This window comes from Macrotis lagotis, chromosome 2, assembly GCF_037893015.1.
Source record: "Macrotis lagotis isolate mMagLag1 chromosome 2, bilby.v1.9.chrom.fasta, whole genome shotgun sequence".
Classification (NCBI taxonomy): domain Eukaryota; kingdom Metazoa; phylum Chordata; class Mammalia; order Peramelemorphia; family Peramelidae; genus Macrotis; species Macrotis lagotis.
The window spans coordinates 152,750,332-152,768,433 of record NC_133659.1 but is presented as its reverse complement, the minus strand read 5'-3'; the positions used below and the strand labels follow the sequence as shown (position 1 = coordinate 152,768,433).

Genomic DNA, 18,102 nt, shown 5'->3' with positions numbered 1-18,102 from the left:
GGTAATTATTAAGTGTCTGAGGCTGCACTTGAACTCAGGTACTCCTGACTCCAGGGCTGGTGCTCTATCTGCTGTGCCACCTAGCTGCCCCCAATGCTTATGAAATATTAATTGCATGGTGGGGAATGGGATGCCATTTCGCTACAGCTTGGATTTTGATATAAACTTTCATTTTGGGAATTTGGAAACATTTTGCAGAGATGGAACTTTCATAAGTAGAATTATACTTTTTCCCAAGTTATCTTCCACAGGATAAAAAAACAAGTGGGACCACATTGTAATTAATGATCTTTCCTTCCTCATGGTTTATTAAGGACTCTGGGCTTCAGTGCTTGTGATGAGTTCCATTTGCTGGAGAGCCCAGAGTTCTAAGATTTTGTTGTAAACTTGCTTACTCCTGGAAATACCTTTCTTCTTTTTTTTCCTCTTCCTTTTTCCTCCTCTGTTCCCTATCTTTTTTTCTTGTAAGGCAATGGGGTTAAGTGGCTTGCCCAAGGCCACACAGCTAGGTAATTATTAAGTATCTGAGGCTGGATTTGAACTCAGGTCCTCCTGACTCCAGGGCTGATACTCTATCCTCTGCACCACCTAGCAGCCCCTTCCCATCTTTTCTTTATCTGTCTCCTCCCTTTCTTCTTTCCCTGTGTTGCTTCTTCCTTGCTCCCTCCTTTCATTCTATACCTTTCCCTTTCCCTTTCTTACCCTCTTTCAAAGTAGCCCATTTGAATTTGGGTTGGCTTTAATTATTAGGATGCTTTTCCTTACATGAAGTTTCTCTCCCACTATGCAACTTTCACCCATTATTCCTAGTCTGCCCACTCAGGGATAGAACAAGTCCCTCTGAATACTTGAAAGCAACTATCATGTCCTTTAAACTCTATTTTCAAGGTTAAAACAACCTACAGTTAATCTCTTCCACATCTTGGGGGATGCCTGGCCCCACAATCTGGAAAATCCATGCAAAATTTTTTGACCCTCCATTCATACCAGAGGAGAAATCTGAATTATTATACTAAAAGATAAAAAATATATATATTAATGTTATTCTCTCTCTCTCTCTCTCTCATCTTATGCATTTCTGAGTTTCTAAACTTTTTCTGTATCATCTGCTGGCCTTCATATATCATCTGCAGCCTCCACAAAACTCCCCCCCAAATTCACATTTAATGTCTTATGCCAGTTCACAATATATTGAAACCATGGTGGGGAATGGTACAATGTAGAAGTATAGCTCATTGGCACAGGGCATTGTTAGGAGATTTCTTGTCAGTCTTTTCTAGATCTTCTTTAGCTTATCAATATCTTTCCTAAAAGGAAAGGCCCCAGACATGAATACAATACTCCATACCTGGTCCAATCACTGAAGAATAGTGTGAGACTAAGGTGGGGATTAGTTGGAGTTGGAAACTATTGAAAAAAGAAAACTGGGAGGTGATCAATAAAATGGCAGGGTGATTGTTTTACAGTGGCTATTTCATTCTCCAAACCACAAACCTCTGAAAAAGAAAATACTTCCTCAATTTAAAATGGTTAAAACTGAATGCACAGAATAAGAAGACAGCAAAATCATTAAAGGTACAAGTATTAGAAATAAAATCAAAGAGTTCTTAAAGTTCCTAGTTACCTCCATTTCCACACCATGGTTACAAGCTATGTTGAGTTAGGGTTTTTTCCCTCAAATTTTAAGGTGTTTGGGTTTTACATTTGTCTTTCTCAAAAGTCTTAGATATCTTTGTTGATACAAACCTTGCTAATTAAATGGAGATGTAATTTAGGGTCTTCAGAAATCACTTTTCTTTAGATCTAATGTCAGCTAATATTTCTCAAATTTTGTCCAAAGACAGTCTTGGCAAAAAGATGGAGGAGAGACTCCCTCCCTAACTTCCATCTGTTAAAGTAAAATTTCTCCTTTCCTTCAATTTCATTCCATCAAGTACTTTCATTCATTCAACTTGAGTATTATCTGCTCAAAACCTTTTCCCCCCAAAGGAAAACAGATCTCAGTGTCACTAACTTTCCTTCCTTTGATCTCTTCTTCCTCATACTTCATATTCCATTTTGTCTAAACTAGTCATTTACACCTATCTCACTCTCGTTCAGATAAACAATATTTAAATGTGTCTTTCCTACTTGTTAGATTATGAATGCTTTGAAAACTGGATGCATCATATCTTTTTCTGTCTCCCCCACTGTCTTGGATGATACCTGGTGAATCATGTTGTATAAATTGGCTGAATTTAGTTGGAAGGACCATATGACCTCTTAAAGTCTGTTTTAGTTCTATGATTCTGAAAAACATGTTATTTATGTTCTATGATGTTAATCAGGATAGGAATGCACTAACAAATCATGGACTGACACCTTAGGCTGTATGATAACAAACTTTCTCTTGTAGTATAATGTTTAATAGTATGATGAGATGAATCCTGTTGTCTTTACCTTGAAGAAGCAATTCCAATTTTAATATTAGCATGAAATCTATCCACTGAATTAAAAAAAAGAAATATCATTTGAAAATACAGGAAAATTCTTTTTATAAGTTGATGATGGGGAGAGTAGAATTAATATATACTTAAATGCCTTATAAACTTGTGAAAATACTAAATATAATTTGGATGTTGTTATAGCTTAATCTGAGTATTAATGAACCAATGCATAGATAGGTTTCTATTGAATTGAATTGAAAGGATTCAATAAGCAGTTACTTTGTGCGAGGCAGCCTTGAGTTGGGAAGACCTGGGCTTATGTCCTGCTTCTGACACATGCTAGTTGTGTGACTATGATGAACAAATCACTTAACCTCTCAATTCCCTGTAGAATTTGTAGAGTAGATATCTATTTGTATTGGTAAATGGAGTTTCTTCAACATTCCACTCTGCATCTGCTCTTTTTGTTGTTGTTGCATTGTTTCAGATTTTCTGTAACTCTATTTGTTTTGTTTAATTTTGTTTTTGACAAAAATCCTGAAGTGGTTTGCCATTTCCTTCTCCAGTTCATTATATAGAAAAGGAAACTGGGGCAAACAGGGTTAAATGACTTGTCTAGGGTCACCCAGCTAGTAAGTATCTGAGGTCACACCTGAACTCAGGTCTTCTGAGTCTGGCACTCTATCCACTGGTCTACCTGCTGCTGCTCTGCCCTTTCTGAACTCCATGGAACAAGAAGCCCCTCTCAGTTTAAATTCCACTCCTATAATTGCATCATTATGTTATAAACTCTAGCCTTAATTGACCCATTCCCCTCTGCCCTCTTTTATGTATTTTTGGAGGACTGGAGGATAGAGCACCAAACTCCTAATGTCTTCCTTGATAGGGTGCAGAAACTAGATTTTTTGGCTCACTCTGTTCTGCACCTACTACTCTGGTTTCAGCACCATTGAACAAGATGGTGCTGCATTGGATATTCTATAGTCCTTCCACACTACTTTCCTTCCTCCTTTTGCATATAGACTCTTCCCATTAGACTGTAAACTTCTTGAGGTGAGAGACTGTCTTTTTATTAATCATTTCTCCTGTGTTTAGCACAATTCCTGGAATGTAGTTGGTACTTAGCATTTATTGGATGGGCCAAATAATGATGAAACAAGAGGTCTAGGCTTTCCCCGAAAGTGCAAAGCACTACCATATTTCCCCATGTATAAGATGCTCCCATATATAAGACACACATTAATTTGGGGGCCCAAAATTTGAAAAAAAATTCTAAAAAGAAAGTTATTGAGCTCAAGTTTTATTCATCATAAAATTCATACAACTTCTCACCAAAGTCAAATCTCCCATCATCCTCATGCATATTTGATGAAGAATCAGTCTTAAGAGAGGCTCTGCCTACTCTCCTGCCAGTGGTCTGGTCTATGGCTGACCACAAACACTCCCTGGGAAAGTCTTATGAGTGGATGCATGTTTAGTCCATTCCATTTCATGAACCTGAAGCATCAATTGTGTCCTCCCCATGTATAAGACATATTTTTTTGAAAAATTTAGGGTCTAAAAACTGGGAGCATCTTATACAATGATTGTAGATTTTTTTACTTCTATTTCTCACTTTTTTTCATCCTTATTGTCTTTGCACTCATTGTTTCGCATTTGTTACTGGTAACAAATGCGAAACAATGAGTGCAAAGACAATGGGGAAAGAGCAATATAGGGTAAACTCTGGGTTGGAGGTAGAAAAATAAAAAAGCAAAACTCCTTCCCACAAGAAACATATATTCCACTTGAGAGCTAGAGGGAAAACATATTTTTTTTAATACCATATAATTTGAGCAACTAGAGGAATCAGGAATGACTTCCTATAGGAGGAGGCATCTCAGAAGCTGAAGGAAGTCAAAATTTCTGAGAAGCAGAGGAGAGGAGAGAATGCATTTTTGACTTGTTGGATCCCACATACCATCCACAGAGATGGACGGTGGAACATAGAACAGAGATGAAGGATGAAAAGTTGAGTTTAGGGAACATCTTGCAAGACAATTATGTAGTTTAGGAAGAGGAGCAATGTGAAACAGAACCCCTCACAAAGTAAGAAGCAGTTCTTTCCATTTAGAAAACAGCCTCCAGTGTTTTTTTCTTTCTTCCTAGTGGGAGATGGTTAAAGGAAGCTGCTTCTAATGACACTGATTTTTCCAAAGTTTGGTTCCAAATGATGCTACCCATTCTGCCACTGTTATTGTGGTGACTATGGTGCCAGCTTGCTTAGGCTTTCTGCCTAACTTTCCAATGTCACCAATCTTGCTTTTCTTTCCTCTTTCCCCCAATGTGCTGCAGGGAATAGCTTTTCTAAAGCCAAAGATCTCATGGAGGAGATTAGATCGTTAACATCTGAGAGAGAAGGGCTGGAGGGTCTGATCAACAAGCTGCTGGTGCTGAGTGCCAGGAATGTCAGGAAATTGGAGAGAATTAAAGAAGATTACAACAGACTGAGACAAGAGATTGAGCGGGGGGAGACTGACTATGGTAAGTAGTTCACCAACTGTTGGCTGACAGAGAACTTGTTCTGACTGTGTCAGGGGCAGAACAACACCGCTTCATGTGAATACCACTGTGAAGGGTGACCCAGAGAACACTTTCCCAGTTGGGGGCTGGGGGTGGGGAGGATTTTTGGCAGGCATTGGACTAACAGGAGGAGACTGGATCTGTTGTCAGTTTTTGTCTTGTTATTCATGAGTGACTTTTTTTCTTCCCCTAGGAGTTTGCTAATGATCTTTTAATCATTTAACATAGTCTATCTGTTGGCATGGATGTTTGAGCTATTTCTTTGGTTGACACTTATTTTGGTATATTAAAACTTAACAAATTACATCTATATGTAAAGGGTGGTTGCAAGATTGAGAATGATGATATTGTTGAAGCACAATAGACAACAAGTTTCTGAAAGATGTGAAGTGAAAGAAGCAACAGTAGAATAGTATACATACTTTTTACAACAATGTAAAATCATTAAAAGGAATCCAAACTCAGAGTCACTGAAAATCTAATAAAGATTCCAGATAATGATAATGAAACACACTTCCCTGCTCTCAACAGAGAAATAGGGAATTAACTATGAGGCAGAGTATTATATATGTTGCCAGGTGCATTCAATGTTTTGGTTTTGCTTATTTGTTTTTATTTTCTTTTTGGTCACAAGATTCTATTCTGGGGTTTGGGTGAGCAAGGAGGTAGGATATATTAAAAAATACTAGTGATATAAATTCAAAAGGCATCCATAAAAATGCAGTTAAATAAAATGAAAATGCTTATTAAAAATAGCATCTGCTGTGTTGGCTATCAGCCACAGGTAACTTCATAGGTGCGTACCTATGTATGTGTGAAGTGGGTGTTGGTTTGAAAAGAAGACTTGATTGAGGTTTAAATTCCATAGTGAATAGAGCTTTGACAATCACTGAATTTCAGAGTTAGAAGGTATCTAACCTGTGTTACAGACAAGTTACCTGACTTCTTTGAGTGTGTGTCTACATGTGTAAAATGAGATAATTTAGATAGTGACCTCAGAGGTCTTTTCCAGCTCTAAATCTATAATTTGAGAATTCTATGACCTCAAACCCTTCTTTTCCAACCTTAATTTGAACAGAAATATTCTCTATAATATCTCCAAATCTTTTCAGGGTTCAGGAGCTTCTGACTCTTGGTGAAACCTGTAGTTTTTTTGGCAATGATATTGGAGTGCTTTGTCCTTTCCTTCTCCAGCTCATTTTCAGATGAGCAACAAGGTTAAATGACTTGCTGAGGGTCACACTACTAGTGAGTATCCAAGGCCAAATTCGAACTCAAGAAGATGAATCTTTCTGACTCCAGGTCAGTCCCCTATGTACTATACCACCTAGTCACCCCAATATATTTTCAGCCAACCTCTAAAGACTGCCATTTTTCTATGGTTGTATTTGTTGGTAAATTTGTCTTTATGTATAGTGTAAGTTTAAAAAAAAGTTTGAGAGACAAAATTTCTGAGTAATTTAATGATCTTATTAATAATGCCAACATGTTTATTAATAAGTCATTTGGATCTCTCTCTCTCTCTCTCTCTCTTAGAACAAAGACAGTCATGGTGGCAGGTTCATGGCTTATATATCCTTTGGAAGAGTAGTATTCCAGATTAGCAATCAATGTGAGAATGAATATTACCATGAGAGGCTGAACTATGAGCTTTGATTAAATCATTTATTTCTAAGTTACCTCCAGTCTTGGGCAATCTATTCAAAGAATTTATCCCCACTCAAACCTGAGTAGAGCACAGTGGCTTCCTCATCTGAGTGGGGTCTTAGTTCAATCTCATCATTGATTTCTTCAAGAATCTGAACTTTTGAGAACAAAACTTTAGAAAAAGGGAAGAACTCTGAATCTTCTCAAATCTCTGGCTATTAGTAACCATTTCTCTTTGAGTCCAAATTGTTTTGTGATTTCCACTAACTACTCTTAGTCTCACTTTCTTCCATATGACAGCTCTTCAAATATTTGTAAATAGCTTTCTTGTTCTTCTCAAGCTTTCTTTTCTAGGCTAAGCATTCTTAGCCACTTCAAACATTGCTCACATGATATGATGTCCAGTACCCTTGCCACCCTGGTTCCTCTTCTCTGGATATGCTCCAGTTTGTTTTCTCTAAATTTTGGTCACCAGAACTCCATGTCCTTCCCAGACTTCTCTGGCTGTTTCATCTACTGGACCCAGCTATTTTTTGTTCTTTCACATGTTTCTCCTTTGCCTCAGCCTTTCCTTTTCTTCCCTATTTTCTGTCCAGTGTTCACTTCCTAGTCCCCAAGGAACTAACATATGAATGACCTTCCTGCGTTTCTTTATAGCAACTGGTGAAGTCTTCCTTTTGAGACATTTTCTTTCCAGTTCCTCTATCTGAAGATCCCATTCCACTCTCTGCTTCACTATAGAGACCTTCAGGACTGCCTAGAATTATGATTTCCTATCCCACCCAGACATGTTCTGCAAAATAGCCCTCATTGGTTCCTTTTGTTCCTCACTGGGACACATTTTTTCCCTTATTCTTTTCTTTCTTGTTCATTCTTTCCTCTCTCTCCTTTTACTCAGTGATGAATGTCATACTTTTCAAACTGCTCCTCTCATGTTATCACTTTCCAAGGAGATCATTTTTACTTTGTCTGCTCTTTTCTCTCTGTATCACTTTAGCCATCCTGGACATTCTTCCCTCCAGTGCTAAAACTTACTCCAGCATTAATTATTTCAGGGAATCATAGCCATACAATGCAAGTTCAAGATCCTGGAGGTTCTCCTTGCATCCTGAGTTGGCATTTATAAAGTCTATCTTCAAAGAAAATATGAATTTCAAGGGAAGATCTTCTTATCTATATTTCTTCTCATTTATCTAGGACCTAGGCCTTTCATATAGGTTTAAGCTTAAAATATTATTTAAAATGATTTAAGGATTAATTTTGGATACTATTTTTTTGTGGGGGAGGTTTTGAGTATACTGTTTTTTGAGTTTGGGAAATGAAGAAATATGATCTTTTACAAAATTAATTTCCATTCACTTCTCCTATATACATTCTAGTCTATTATAAGCTGGAACAATCTGACTGATAAAATTAGGAAAGACACATGAAGCATTCCTTTTACAAAGATTAATTTAATAAGCTATTGCAGTGATTGAGGGCAGGGTTTATCTGGCATACTGAATTGCATATTCATTTATTCTTTAAATAAGTATTTATTAAGTGCCTCCTACATGCCAAACACTATCCAAGAAACAAGGAATAGGAAAATTGAAAAACAATCACTCCTTGAAAGCATGAATTAATATTAAATAGATATGTTAGAGCAAGGTAAACTCCCATCCCTTGGAGGGAGTTAATCAATGCATGTCAAATTAATCAAAAATAATTTTTTGTTTAGGAAGAATTACTTGAAAGATATATGGTATTGTAGAAAAAGGAATGAATATGTTGACAGAGGACCTAGATTCACGTTCTGACTTTATTTAATCACTCAATGTCTGTTTTTTCACCTTTATAATGAGGAAGTTAGACTAGATGTCTTCTTCTGTCCCTTCCAACTCTATATCTATAATAAATATCCTAAGGTATTAAAGCTAGGTTGACATGAATGAAGAGAAGTTGTGATCTGGCCATATTGCCTTGGTATTTCTCACTCAAATTATGGAATAGTTACTGTTACCTAAAGAATCTCTGTTACCAGACAGAGATAGGCCCAAAGTATTTTTTCTTTTTAAAATATCACAAGAGATCATCTTTCTCTCTGGAATTCTCTCATTAGGCAAAATTATATTAAACTATAGTCCTAAGTTGACCAAAAGGAGCAAAACTAGGTTTAAAATCCAATGACCTTTAATGGGACAGCTCTGGAAAACAGGGAATCAATCTCATTTATAGTTTAATGGGAAAAACAGGAGAATTATAAAAATAATTGGAAAATTATATGCTTTGAACAGTAGTGAAACTTTTCCAGAATATATAGCCTGTTGGGTTAAATGAATTCTAAAATATGAAAACAAATAAAGAAATATGAGATTTAGCCAGTAGTTTTTTTTAGGTAGAAGAGATCAAATTTAGACTTTTAAGATTAATGACTTTTAAAGCTTATTGAGATGATGGTAGAGTTTTAAAATTGTGAACTTTGGATGATCTCAGAGCAAATCACTTAAATTTCCTGAGTTTCAGTTTTCATTTCTAAAAAAAAAGAAGAGGTTATTCTAGATAATCTCTAAGGTTGGTTTTTAACTCTAAATCTATGAATATATGTTGCTAATATTCTATTAATTTATAGTAAGATTTGAAGTCAATTGAGTTAATCAATCAGTTACACTTAGAGTAAGTGATTAGATGAGGACCCTGAAGTATGAACTAGGTCTAGATACTTCTGAATCAATCCATCACTTTAGGTTATGTGAAAAGTCCTTGATATTTAAAGGTTCTTGAAAGCCATTGAATGAAGTGAAATAATGCTTCAAAGGAAGTTGTTTTAGATTGGTTGAAGACTAATCATGTTCTGTGAGTTTTAGATAAAGTAGCAGATCAATGTTGGAACCCCTGTATTTAAGCATACAGCAGTTTAGGTGTGGAAGCCTTCCAGTCAAATCTTTGAAAAGGAATCAATCTGGGGATGAGAGTGTCTTCTTCTGCTTCTTGATTAGAGGAAGACCTTATGAACTTCAGAAAATTAGAGGATTTTGGACTTGCCATCAGTGTCCTCATCTTAGCATCAACTCTATAACAGAAGACCAAGTATTTGCATTGGACAAACTAATCACATTGAAGAAAGGCAGCTTTAAGACTCTAGAAGAAGTGAAGGAGAGAAGCTCTCCCATTTATAAGAGGAACTCTATATCAGTAAAGACAGGGAAGGACCTTTTTTTTAGCACCCAAAAGCTATATATGCACTTTAGCATTTGAGGGTACTTCCACTCAACCCTGTATTTGTTGGTGGGAGAATGTGTCATAGTTTTGGCATATATTTTACCAAATATTCTTATTAAACTATCTTAGTAAACATATATATACTGATTGATAATGGAAGGAAGCAAACCAATGGGAGCTAGTGAGTTATAGAATTAGAAAATCCATTACTCCCCCTCAATTCTCAGAGCTACTCCTAGAATCCTGAAGGAAGACATGTCAACTTCTCTGGGAACTGAACCTACCAGGTTGGTATATTGGTACAACATGAAAACTTTTGGAGGAGTTTGAGTTATTTCTTCTTCTTCATGGAGTCCTAGAAGTCAATGAGAGATTATTCATGGTCAATATAGCATCCCATTAAGGTATATTTTCCTTTGGTTCAACAATCCAGAGTCTGTTTCTGGAAAAATTCTATATTTTATTTTTCACTTTGGGGGAGTTCACATCATTTAATTATAATAGCTCCCATCTCTATAGCAATGTATAGTTTGGAGAACATACTTCCTTATACCAATTATATACTAACTCCAAATAGTATCCATATTTTACAGATGCAAAAAACTAAGTCTAGACAAGACTGAGGAACTTGTTTAGGGTGATATGGCCAGAATAAGTGGAAGAGTCAGAGTCTTCTGAATTCAATTACAGTGGGGATTTTTCCATACCATAATCCATTGCATCAGTCTATAATTAATAATTAGGTTGTTAAAAATTTATGCCCTTCCCCCCACTACAAAATGGAGTGTGATTTCTTTTGACTTGATTTTTACAAGCAGTATAAATTATCACCATGAATACTTTTTTAAAAATATACTTTGGTTTACGAGTTGTTTTAAGCTGAATAAGACATAAAAATCTACTATCTTCTTCAAGTATCTTATTTTTGGCAGAAAATGGGAATCCTGTTGCAGCTAAGATTGTGGGAGCTGTGATAGAGGACAAATTTAGTCTAGAGATATTTTCAGTCAAACTGTTATGCTACTGGAATCCATTAATAGCTCCCGTATTTTTTTTTAAGAAAAGAGCTTACAGTATTTTGAAGAGCTCATCATTGTCATTTCACAAAGTACTTTATATGTGATGAATAAAACATAAACAAATGGAATAAAAATTTGTTCCCATGGAGCATTCCAAAATGCAGATGGCTCATTACCATCATGAAGGTCTTCTTTGTGACTTGCATTGACTTTTCACTGTATCTCCTACTCATTCTCCTAGACTTCCTCCTAGATTCTGTTGAAGGATAAATGGAGTAAATGGGGATTGGCTTAGAAGTGCTTTGGGTTGAATGGAACTTAAAGCAAGCAATAGGTAACTGTCTAACCTTCCAGGCAGACTTTCCAAACTGAGGGAACTAATCCTTCTCTTTCCTGCTTTGGTCAGGGTACATCTGGAATAATGTATTCACGTACAGGCACTTATTTGGAAAGATAGATAAATTGTAATTTGTCCAGAAGAAGGTGACCAGGAAGGTGAAAGAATTAGGAAATGTACCACATAAGAATCAGTTAAAGGATTTAGGGTGTCTTAGCTTGGAGAAGAGATTTAGAGAGAAATGATAGTGGCCTTCAAGAATTTGAATGGCTGATAGTTGAAAGAAGAATTAGACTTTTCTGCCTGGACTTAGATAGAAAAAAATATTGATGAATTAGAGTTGCAGGGAATCAGATTTAAATTCAATATAAAGAAAAACTTCCTAACAATTAAAGATAACCAAAAGAAGAAAGGGGGCTTCAGAAGCAGTGAGTTCATTTTATTGGATGTCCTTCATTTTATTAGAGATGTTGTAAAAGGATTTCTTTAGGTTTAGGTTTGAGGTAGAATATATGGTCATTGGGTTTTTTGGTTATTTGATGAACAGTTTGTGCACAAACTGAATAATGATGTAGGGAAAAAAAGAGGATCTTCCAAATGAAAAAAGAATAATTTAGGGTTTAGCAAATTCATTTTAATAAAGGTAAATCACATTCCACATTCTACTTGTTGTTGAATTTTTGGTTAAAGAAAATATTTTGCAAAGGTTGTTTTTTTGTGCATTTATAAAAATTTGAAGTGAGTGGAAGGGAAATGCTCTGTGCAGATGCCCCTTCTCTAGATATTGGGGAATGTTGGGTAAGTTTAACTGATAGGCAGCTCTACAAGGTTAGAACAGATAATTTATTCTTCCATTTCCAGAGGATTCAGGAAATGACCTCTGGTGTAGAATGTCTCCACTCTGGATTCACACAAGGATAGGGATAGAGAGTGTGATTTCATTGGTGTAGGGACCCCCATGAAGAGAAAACTCTGTTTTCTTTACCAATGCAGATCAGGACCTTCTCTGAAATCCAGTCTTGAAGAGTGGCATGGAGAAATGAGAGCTTAAACTAATTTGTCCAAGATCCCCAAACCAGGATGTATTAGGAAAAGGAATTGAATTTAGCTTGTTCTGGCCCCAAGGTCAGCACTCTATTTACTATGCCCAGTGTTGCCAACACAGATGATTATTAATATTCTCATGTACCATAATGAAAATACAAGAGAAATATATTCCAGGCATCAAGATGGGAGCAATTTTATGTACAACTTGTTATTCCTTTTAAATATATATTAAAGTTATCATGTAAATTCCCTTTTTTTCCTTTCCCCAACCCCACCTATTACCTTTCTTTTTGTAAGATGCTTATGGTCTAAATTAGTTTCAGAAATTTATATTCTGATTCACTTAATTGAGGGCTACACTGCAATATTAATTTAATCTCAGATCAAATCTTAACATGTATATATTTAGAAAATATGGAATTATCAGTAAATCTTTTGTGTTGTTGTTCATCACAAATGTGATGAATTTAAAATATTCAAAGTAGGTTATAAATGATCCCTTAGTATTTATGCTCTCAATTTTGCCTGATTCAAAATTCAGGAAACATCTATTAAGTCCTTACTGTGTGCCAGGCAATGTGTTAAGTGTCGAGCATAAAAGATAAAAAGTAAAATAGGTCTTGGACATAATAAGGGCTTATCTTCTTGTACAAAAATAAATATGAAATTTATAAAAAAATAAATGTGAAGTCATTTGGGGAATGTAGGCATGAACAGCATAGGAAATCTAAAAAGACTTCCTTTGGAAGTCAAACCATTCTTGTGCTTGGAAGAGAAAGAGAGATTCTGTGAGGTAGAGGTCATCTTCTCTGCTCTTACACTGCCACCATCCTGATTCAAGCCCTTATCATATCATACTTAGACACTGCAGAAGCCTGATGGATGTTCAGCCTGCCATGAATCTCTCCCCTCTCCAGTCCACCCTCCATTCAGCTATCTGAGTGATCTTCCTAAATTCTAAAGTGATTTCTAAAGGTCACTTCTTAAAGGTCTGGTCAAGTCAACCCCTCTTCATGCTCCCCTTTCCCTCACTCAATAAACTCTTAATTGCTTCCTATCACTTCTACTTTGGTATCCAAAGACCTTCATATATTCCTCTCTATTATCCTTCCCCCTTTCCATTCTTTAATGTTACTCTTTCCCTCTCAGATTCTTTCTGATCCAGTGACACTGACCTTCTTACTATTTCTTGAATAAGTCATTCCATCTTTAGAGTCCAGCATTTTTTGCTGCTTGTCTTCCTTTCCTGGAATCCTCTCCTTCCTCACTTTTGTCTACTGACTTCTATTAAGTTCCAGCTAAAATCCCATCTTCTACAGGAAGGCTTTCCCAATATGCCTTAATTTTAGTGTCTTCTTCTGTGTCTTATTTCCTATTTATGCTGTCCAGACTTTTTTATACATAATTGTTTGCATTTTATCTCCATCCTTAGATTATGAGCTGCATCTTGAGGCCAGGGACTCTCTTTTGTCTTTCTTTGTATCTCTCAAGATTCACATGGCTAGGTGATACAATGGATAGAGCACTATAGCCAGGAAGACAGGAATTCTAATCCAACCTTAGATACCTGACACTTGTTAGCTGTGTGACCTTGGACAAATCACTTAAGCCTGACTGACTTGCATCCAGGGCCCATGTCCAGAAACCTTTCTTATCTGGCCACTGGACCCATATGGCTCCACAGGAGAAAGTGAGGCTGGTGACTTAGGACAGCACCCTCTCACTCAGCATGTGTTTATCATGGCATCACCTCCTTGATATCATGGTCTTTGAGAACAAAGGATAAAACATCATCATCATAAGAATCAAGAAGGTACATAAGATATACTTGTTGGCTTTCTACTTGCAGAACCACCATTACAAAGACATAACCAATATGACATGAATTATTATATACACAGATCAGCTGATAGGCAATTTGACTGAAATGGAAATTGGGTAAAGAAGTATGCTATGCAAAAAGATTAGAAAGGTATAAATCAAAAACATACAATTTATAGCCTTGTATTGTTGGTTATATTTATGTATATTTATTTAATTTCCTCTTCAGTCCTTGAAGTTTTTTCTGGTATTCTCTGTTTTGACCCCAATACTGAGTGATATAAGATGGTTAGAGACCAATGATAACATCCTTGGGGCCGGTATGAGGCAAGAATACACAATTAATTCCTATTGATCTATAGAATGGAGAGGGATTCAAGAATATAGCAGAACAGACTGAAGCAGAAGCCAACCACTTGCTGGGTCAGACTAGATTTAGGTGAGGCAATCCAAAGTGAATAGAACATGGAAAATGAAAATAGCACTTTAGAAAATGTGTTGGATTTGGAGTCAAGACTTGGATCTTAATCCTGGCTCTAACACTAGATTTATGATCATGGGTACATTACATTATTTTCTCTGAACTTCAGTTTCTTCATCTGACAATGGGAATTATAAATAATACATTTCCAGGATTGTTTTGATGGAAGTGCTTTGTGAATTTTAAAGTGTGACATAAATGTTTTATTATCTACATTTTATTAACCTCTATTATTAATGAGAAGAATCATGGCAGAATGGATAGAGTGGGATGGACTTTGTGTCAGAAGGACCTGGGCTCAAGGCCCACCTCTCACTCACAGTGATTGTGGACAAGTGACATGTTGTGGGGCTTTCATTATCCCAGTCTTTAAGTTAGGAGCTGCTGATCTCCAATAGTGGAGGGAGTTTCCCTGCCCTTGGTTCTCTACATCACTAAAATCATAGATTATAGACCACAAAAAGTCAACAAATTATTAGTAGTAATAATTACACAGGAAATAGTCAAGAAGCCACCAGAATATGAAGTATGATTTTTACAATAAAGAAAAGAAGGAATATGCTAGGCTGGGGATCAAATCTTGCCTCAGTCACTCATTTATTGTTTGACCTTGGGAAAGTCACTTAAACTCTGTTTGACTTAACTTTCTCATTTGTAAAAATGGGAATAATAAACTAGTATTACCTACCTTTAAGGATTGTTCAGTATCAAATAAGATAATAATTATAATTATATAACCTCTGCATAGTCAATGCTATATAAATTATTAGTTTGATCTGTTATAAGGATATGGATTCAAACTCTGAAAGGTCTGTGTTCAAAATATTCCTCATGTTTAATAGCTATGTGATCATAGGCAAATGCATAGTACCTCTCTCTCATGCAGGTTTGATATTCAAATGAAATGATGAATGCAAAATGTTTTTTTAACCCTTACAATACTCTATAATGCCTTTTATTACATTGTTGATATCATTACAGAATGAGTAGTGTTGGCTTACTTACTTTGTCCATCTTGTACTTTGTAACTGGGCAAATGGATGGTCCTGACCAGATTCTAATTGTCTTGAGGATGGGGACTGCATTATCCTTCCTTGCATCACCCATAGTGCCTAGCATTATGCTCTCTTCCTAGTAGAAATTTGGTGAAAAATAGTGAAACATTTATAATTTTTTTCTTTACTTTTTCAAATTAAAAGCACAATTTGAGACTTTTACTCCAAGTGATGTTGCTGTTCAGTTGTATTTAACTTTTTACAGCTCTATGGATCATAGCATGCCATGTCCTTCTATTCTTTACTATCTCCTGAAATCTGTCCATTCTCAAGTTTGTTGCTTCCATGGCATTATCTATCTCATTTTTCCTTTTGCCTTCAATCTTTCCCAACAGCAGGGTTTATTTGTTTTTTTCAAATGATCCCTGTTCTCTCATTATATGACCCAAGTATTTAAGCTTCACTTTCAGTATTTGTCCTTTCATGCATTGCCTGAATTAATTTCTTTAAGTATCAATGGATTGATTCTCCTTTTTGTTCAAGGAACTCTCAAAAGTTTTCTCCAGCACCAGAATTTGAAAGTATTTATTCTACAACTCTCAGTTTTCCTTACAGTCTAACTCTCCCAGCCATACATTGCCACTGGAAAAAACATAATGTTGACTAGTTGGACCTTCATCAACAAGGGGATATCTTTGCTTTTTAGTATGCAGTCCAGATTTGCTATTGCTTTCCTTCCAAGGAATAAGCATCTATTAATTTCATGGCTGTAGTTTCTATCTACAGTGTTGTTTGAGCCCAAGAATATAAAATCTGACATTTCTTTTCCTTCTATTTGCCAGAAAGTGTTGGAACTAGTTGACAACATCTTAGTTTTGTTTTTTAATGTTAATCTAATTGCCTCCAGTAGATTTCCCATTTTGATGAAGTTATGGATACTTCATGGTCATAACCTGAGAGCTAGGATGCTTGCCTGGATTGTCTGAATTAAAGTATATGAACTGGGGCAACCCAAAAGCATGAAAAACAGAATAAAGCTTTGGTAATATGAGAGGTTGAAATACACCAAAGATTTCAAACACTTTAAGAACAAGGATTTGATGAGCCAATGTAATTGTTATTGCTGACTTAACTGTATCTCTCACAAAGGGAAATTCTAGGGAAATAAAAGGGTGGTGCTGCATAATTCTCAGACTTCAGGGTAGAATATTTGAATTTCATACAAATTTTAAGTGCAGGAAAATTGAATGAAAAGATGAATGTATCTTTCATCCCCTAAATACTTATGTAAATTAACTGTAGACCTTTAATTATTGTATTTAGGGGGGGTCGAACAAAATTATTATACTTTTTGCTGTCTAGTGCATATGCTTTTCAGGAAAAAATTAAGCATTAAGATTTACATAAGTGTTTTTCCATCCCTTGTGTATAAATTGGTAATCTGTATTGTACTTTATTAATATTGTTGATTTCTCACTGTAAGGCAGATATAAGGAAGTCTACATTAAGGGGAGAGATTTAATCACAGAATAATCAGGGCTGGAATTTTAAATAGGACATCATTAGCATGTTAATGAATTTTCTCACTTTGTGCCAGCTGCCCAAGTATAAAAGATACTGCAGATGTAGTGCAAAAATCTGGCTTGGTGAACCAGCAGAGTTCCATACAGTGGAACCTTCACAATATCACAGGATTCTAAAAGAGAATATCCAATGGCAATATTTTGCTTTGCTGTGCATGAATGAAATCTCATTTAGCAACTTCCATTTGTTTGCTTGTGGAAGTATGGAAAAGGAGAGGGGGAGATGCTGAACTTGAAAGGGAGTTTGGAGTTGGTACTCTTGCCTTTAGGTTAAAAAGCCCCTAAGTTCAAAGTGACAGAATCATAGCTTCCTCTTTCAAATTGACTTCATCATATTGAATGGGGGGGAAAAAAGGATAATGAAGGGGGATGGTAAAATCCTTTATTAGATAAGGGATCTTTAGGTGGTGTAGTAGATAGATGTTGAACTTGGAGTAAGAAAGACTTGGGTTCAAATATAACCTCAGACACTTAATTGCTGTGTGACCCTTGTTAAGCCATTTAATCTCTCTTTGACTGTTTCTTCATTTATAAAGTGAAGATAATAATAGCACCTTTCTTCCAGGAGCATTAAACATGAAATTATTACTATTATTATTACTTATCTCTTCCTTTTCATGCCAGCTGATGTATCATTCATAACTTTACCTCATGTTTGCATATATAAACATGCATATATGAATATGTAAATATAAATATATGTATCTGTATATGAATGTAACATGGACAAAAGGAAAATTTCTATTTTGTTGTTGTTCAATTGTATTCTATTGTTCCTGATTCTTAGAACCATATCACTCAAAGATTATCCACAGGGTTTTCTTGGCAAAGATGCTGGAGAGGTTTGCCATGTCCTTCTCCATTGGATTAAGGCAAACAAAGGTTTAGTGACTTTTTCAGGAATTTGCCCAGGAATTCTCTCCTTCCTCACTTTTGTCTACTGGCTTCCATTAAGTTCCAGCTAAAATCCTGTCTTCTACAGG

General features: G+C 35.9%; 1 protein-coding gene across 1 annotated transcript in view; it reads left to right on the top strand.

Moving 5' to 3' along the window:
* The window catches only part of DISC1 (DISC1 scaffold protein), a 534,778-nt gene that overhangs the window by 214,871 nt on the left and 301,805 nt on the right, over positions 1-18,102 (top strand). The window contains 1 exon segment of the mRNA XM_074220919.1: positions 4,761-4,949. Within this exon segment, the coding sequence (XP_074077020.1) occupies positions 4,761-4,949 (189 nt within the window).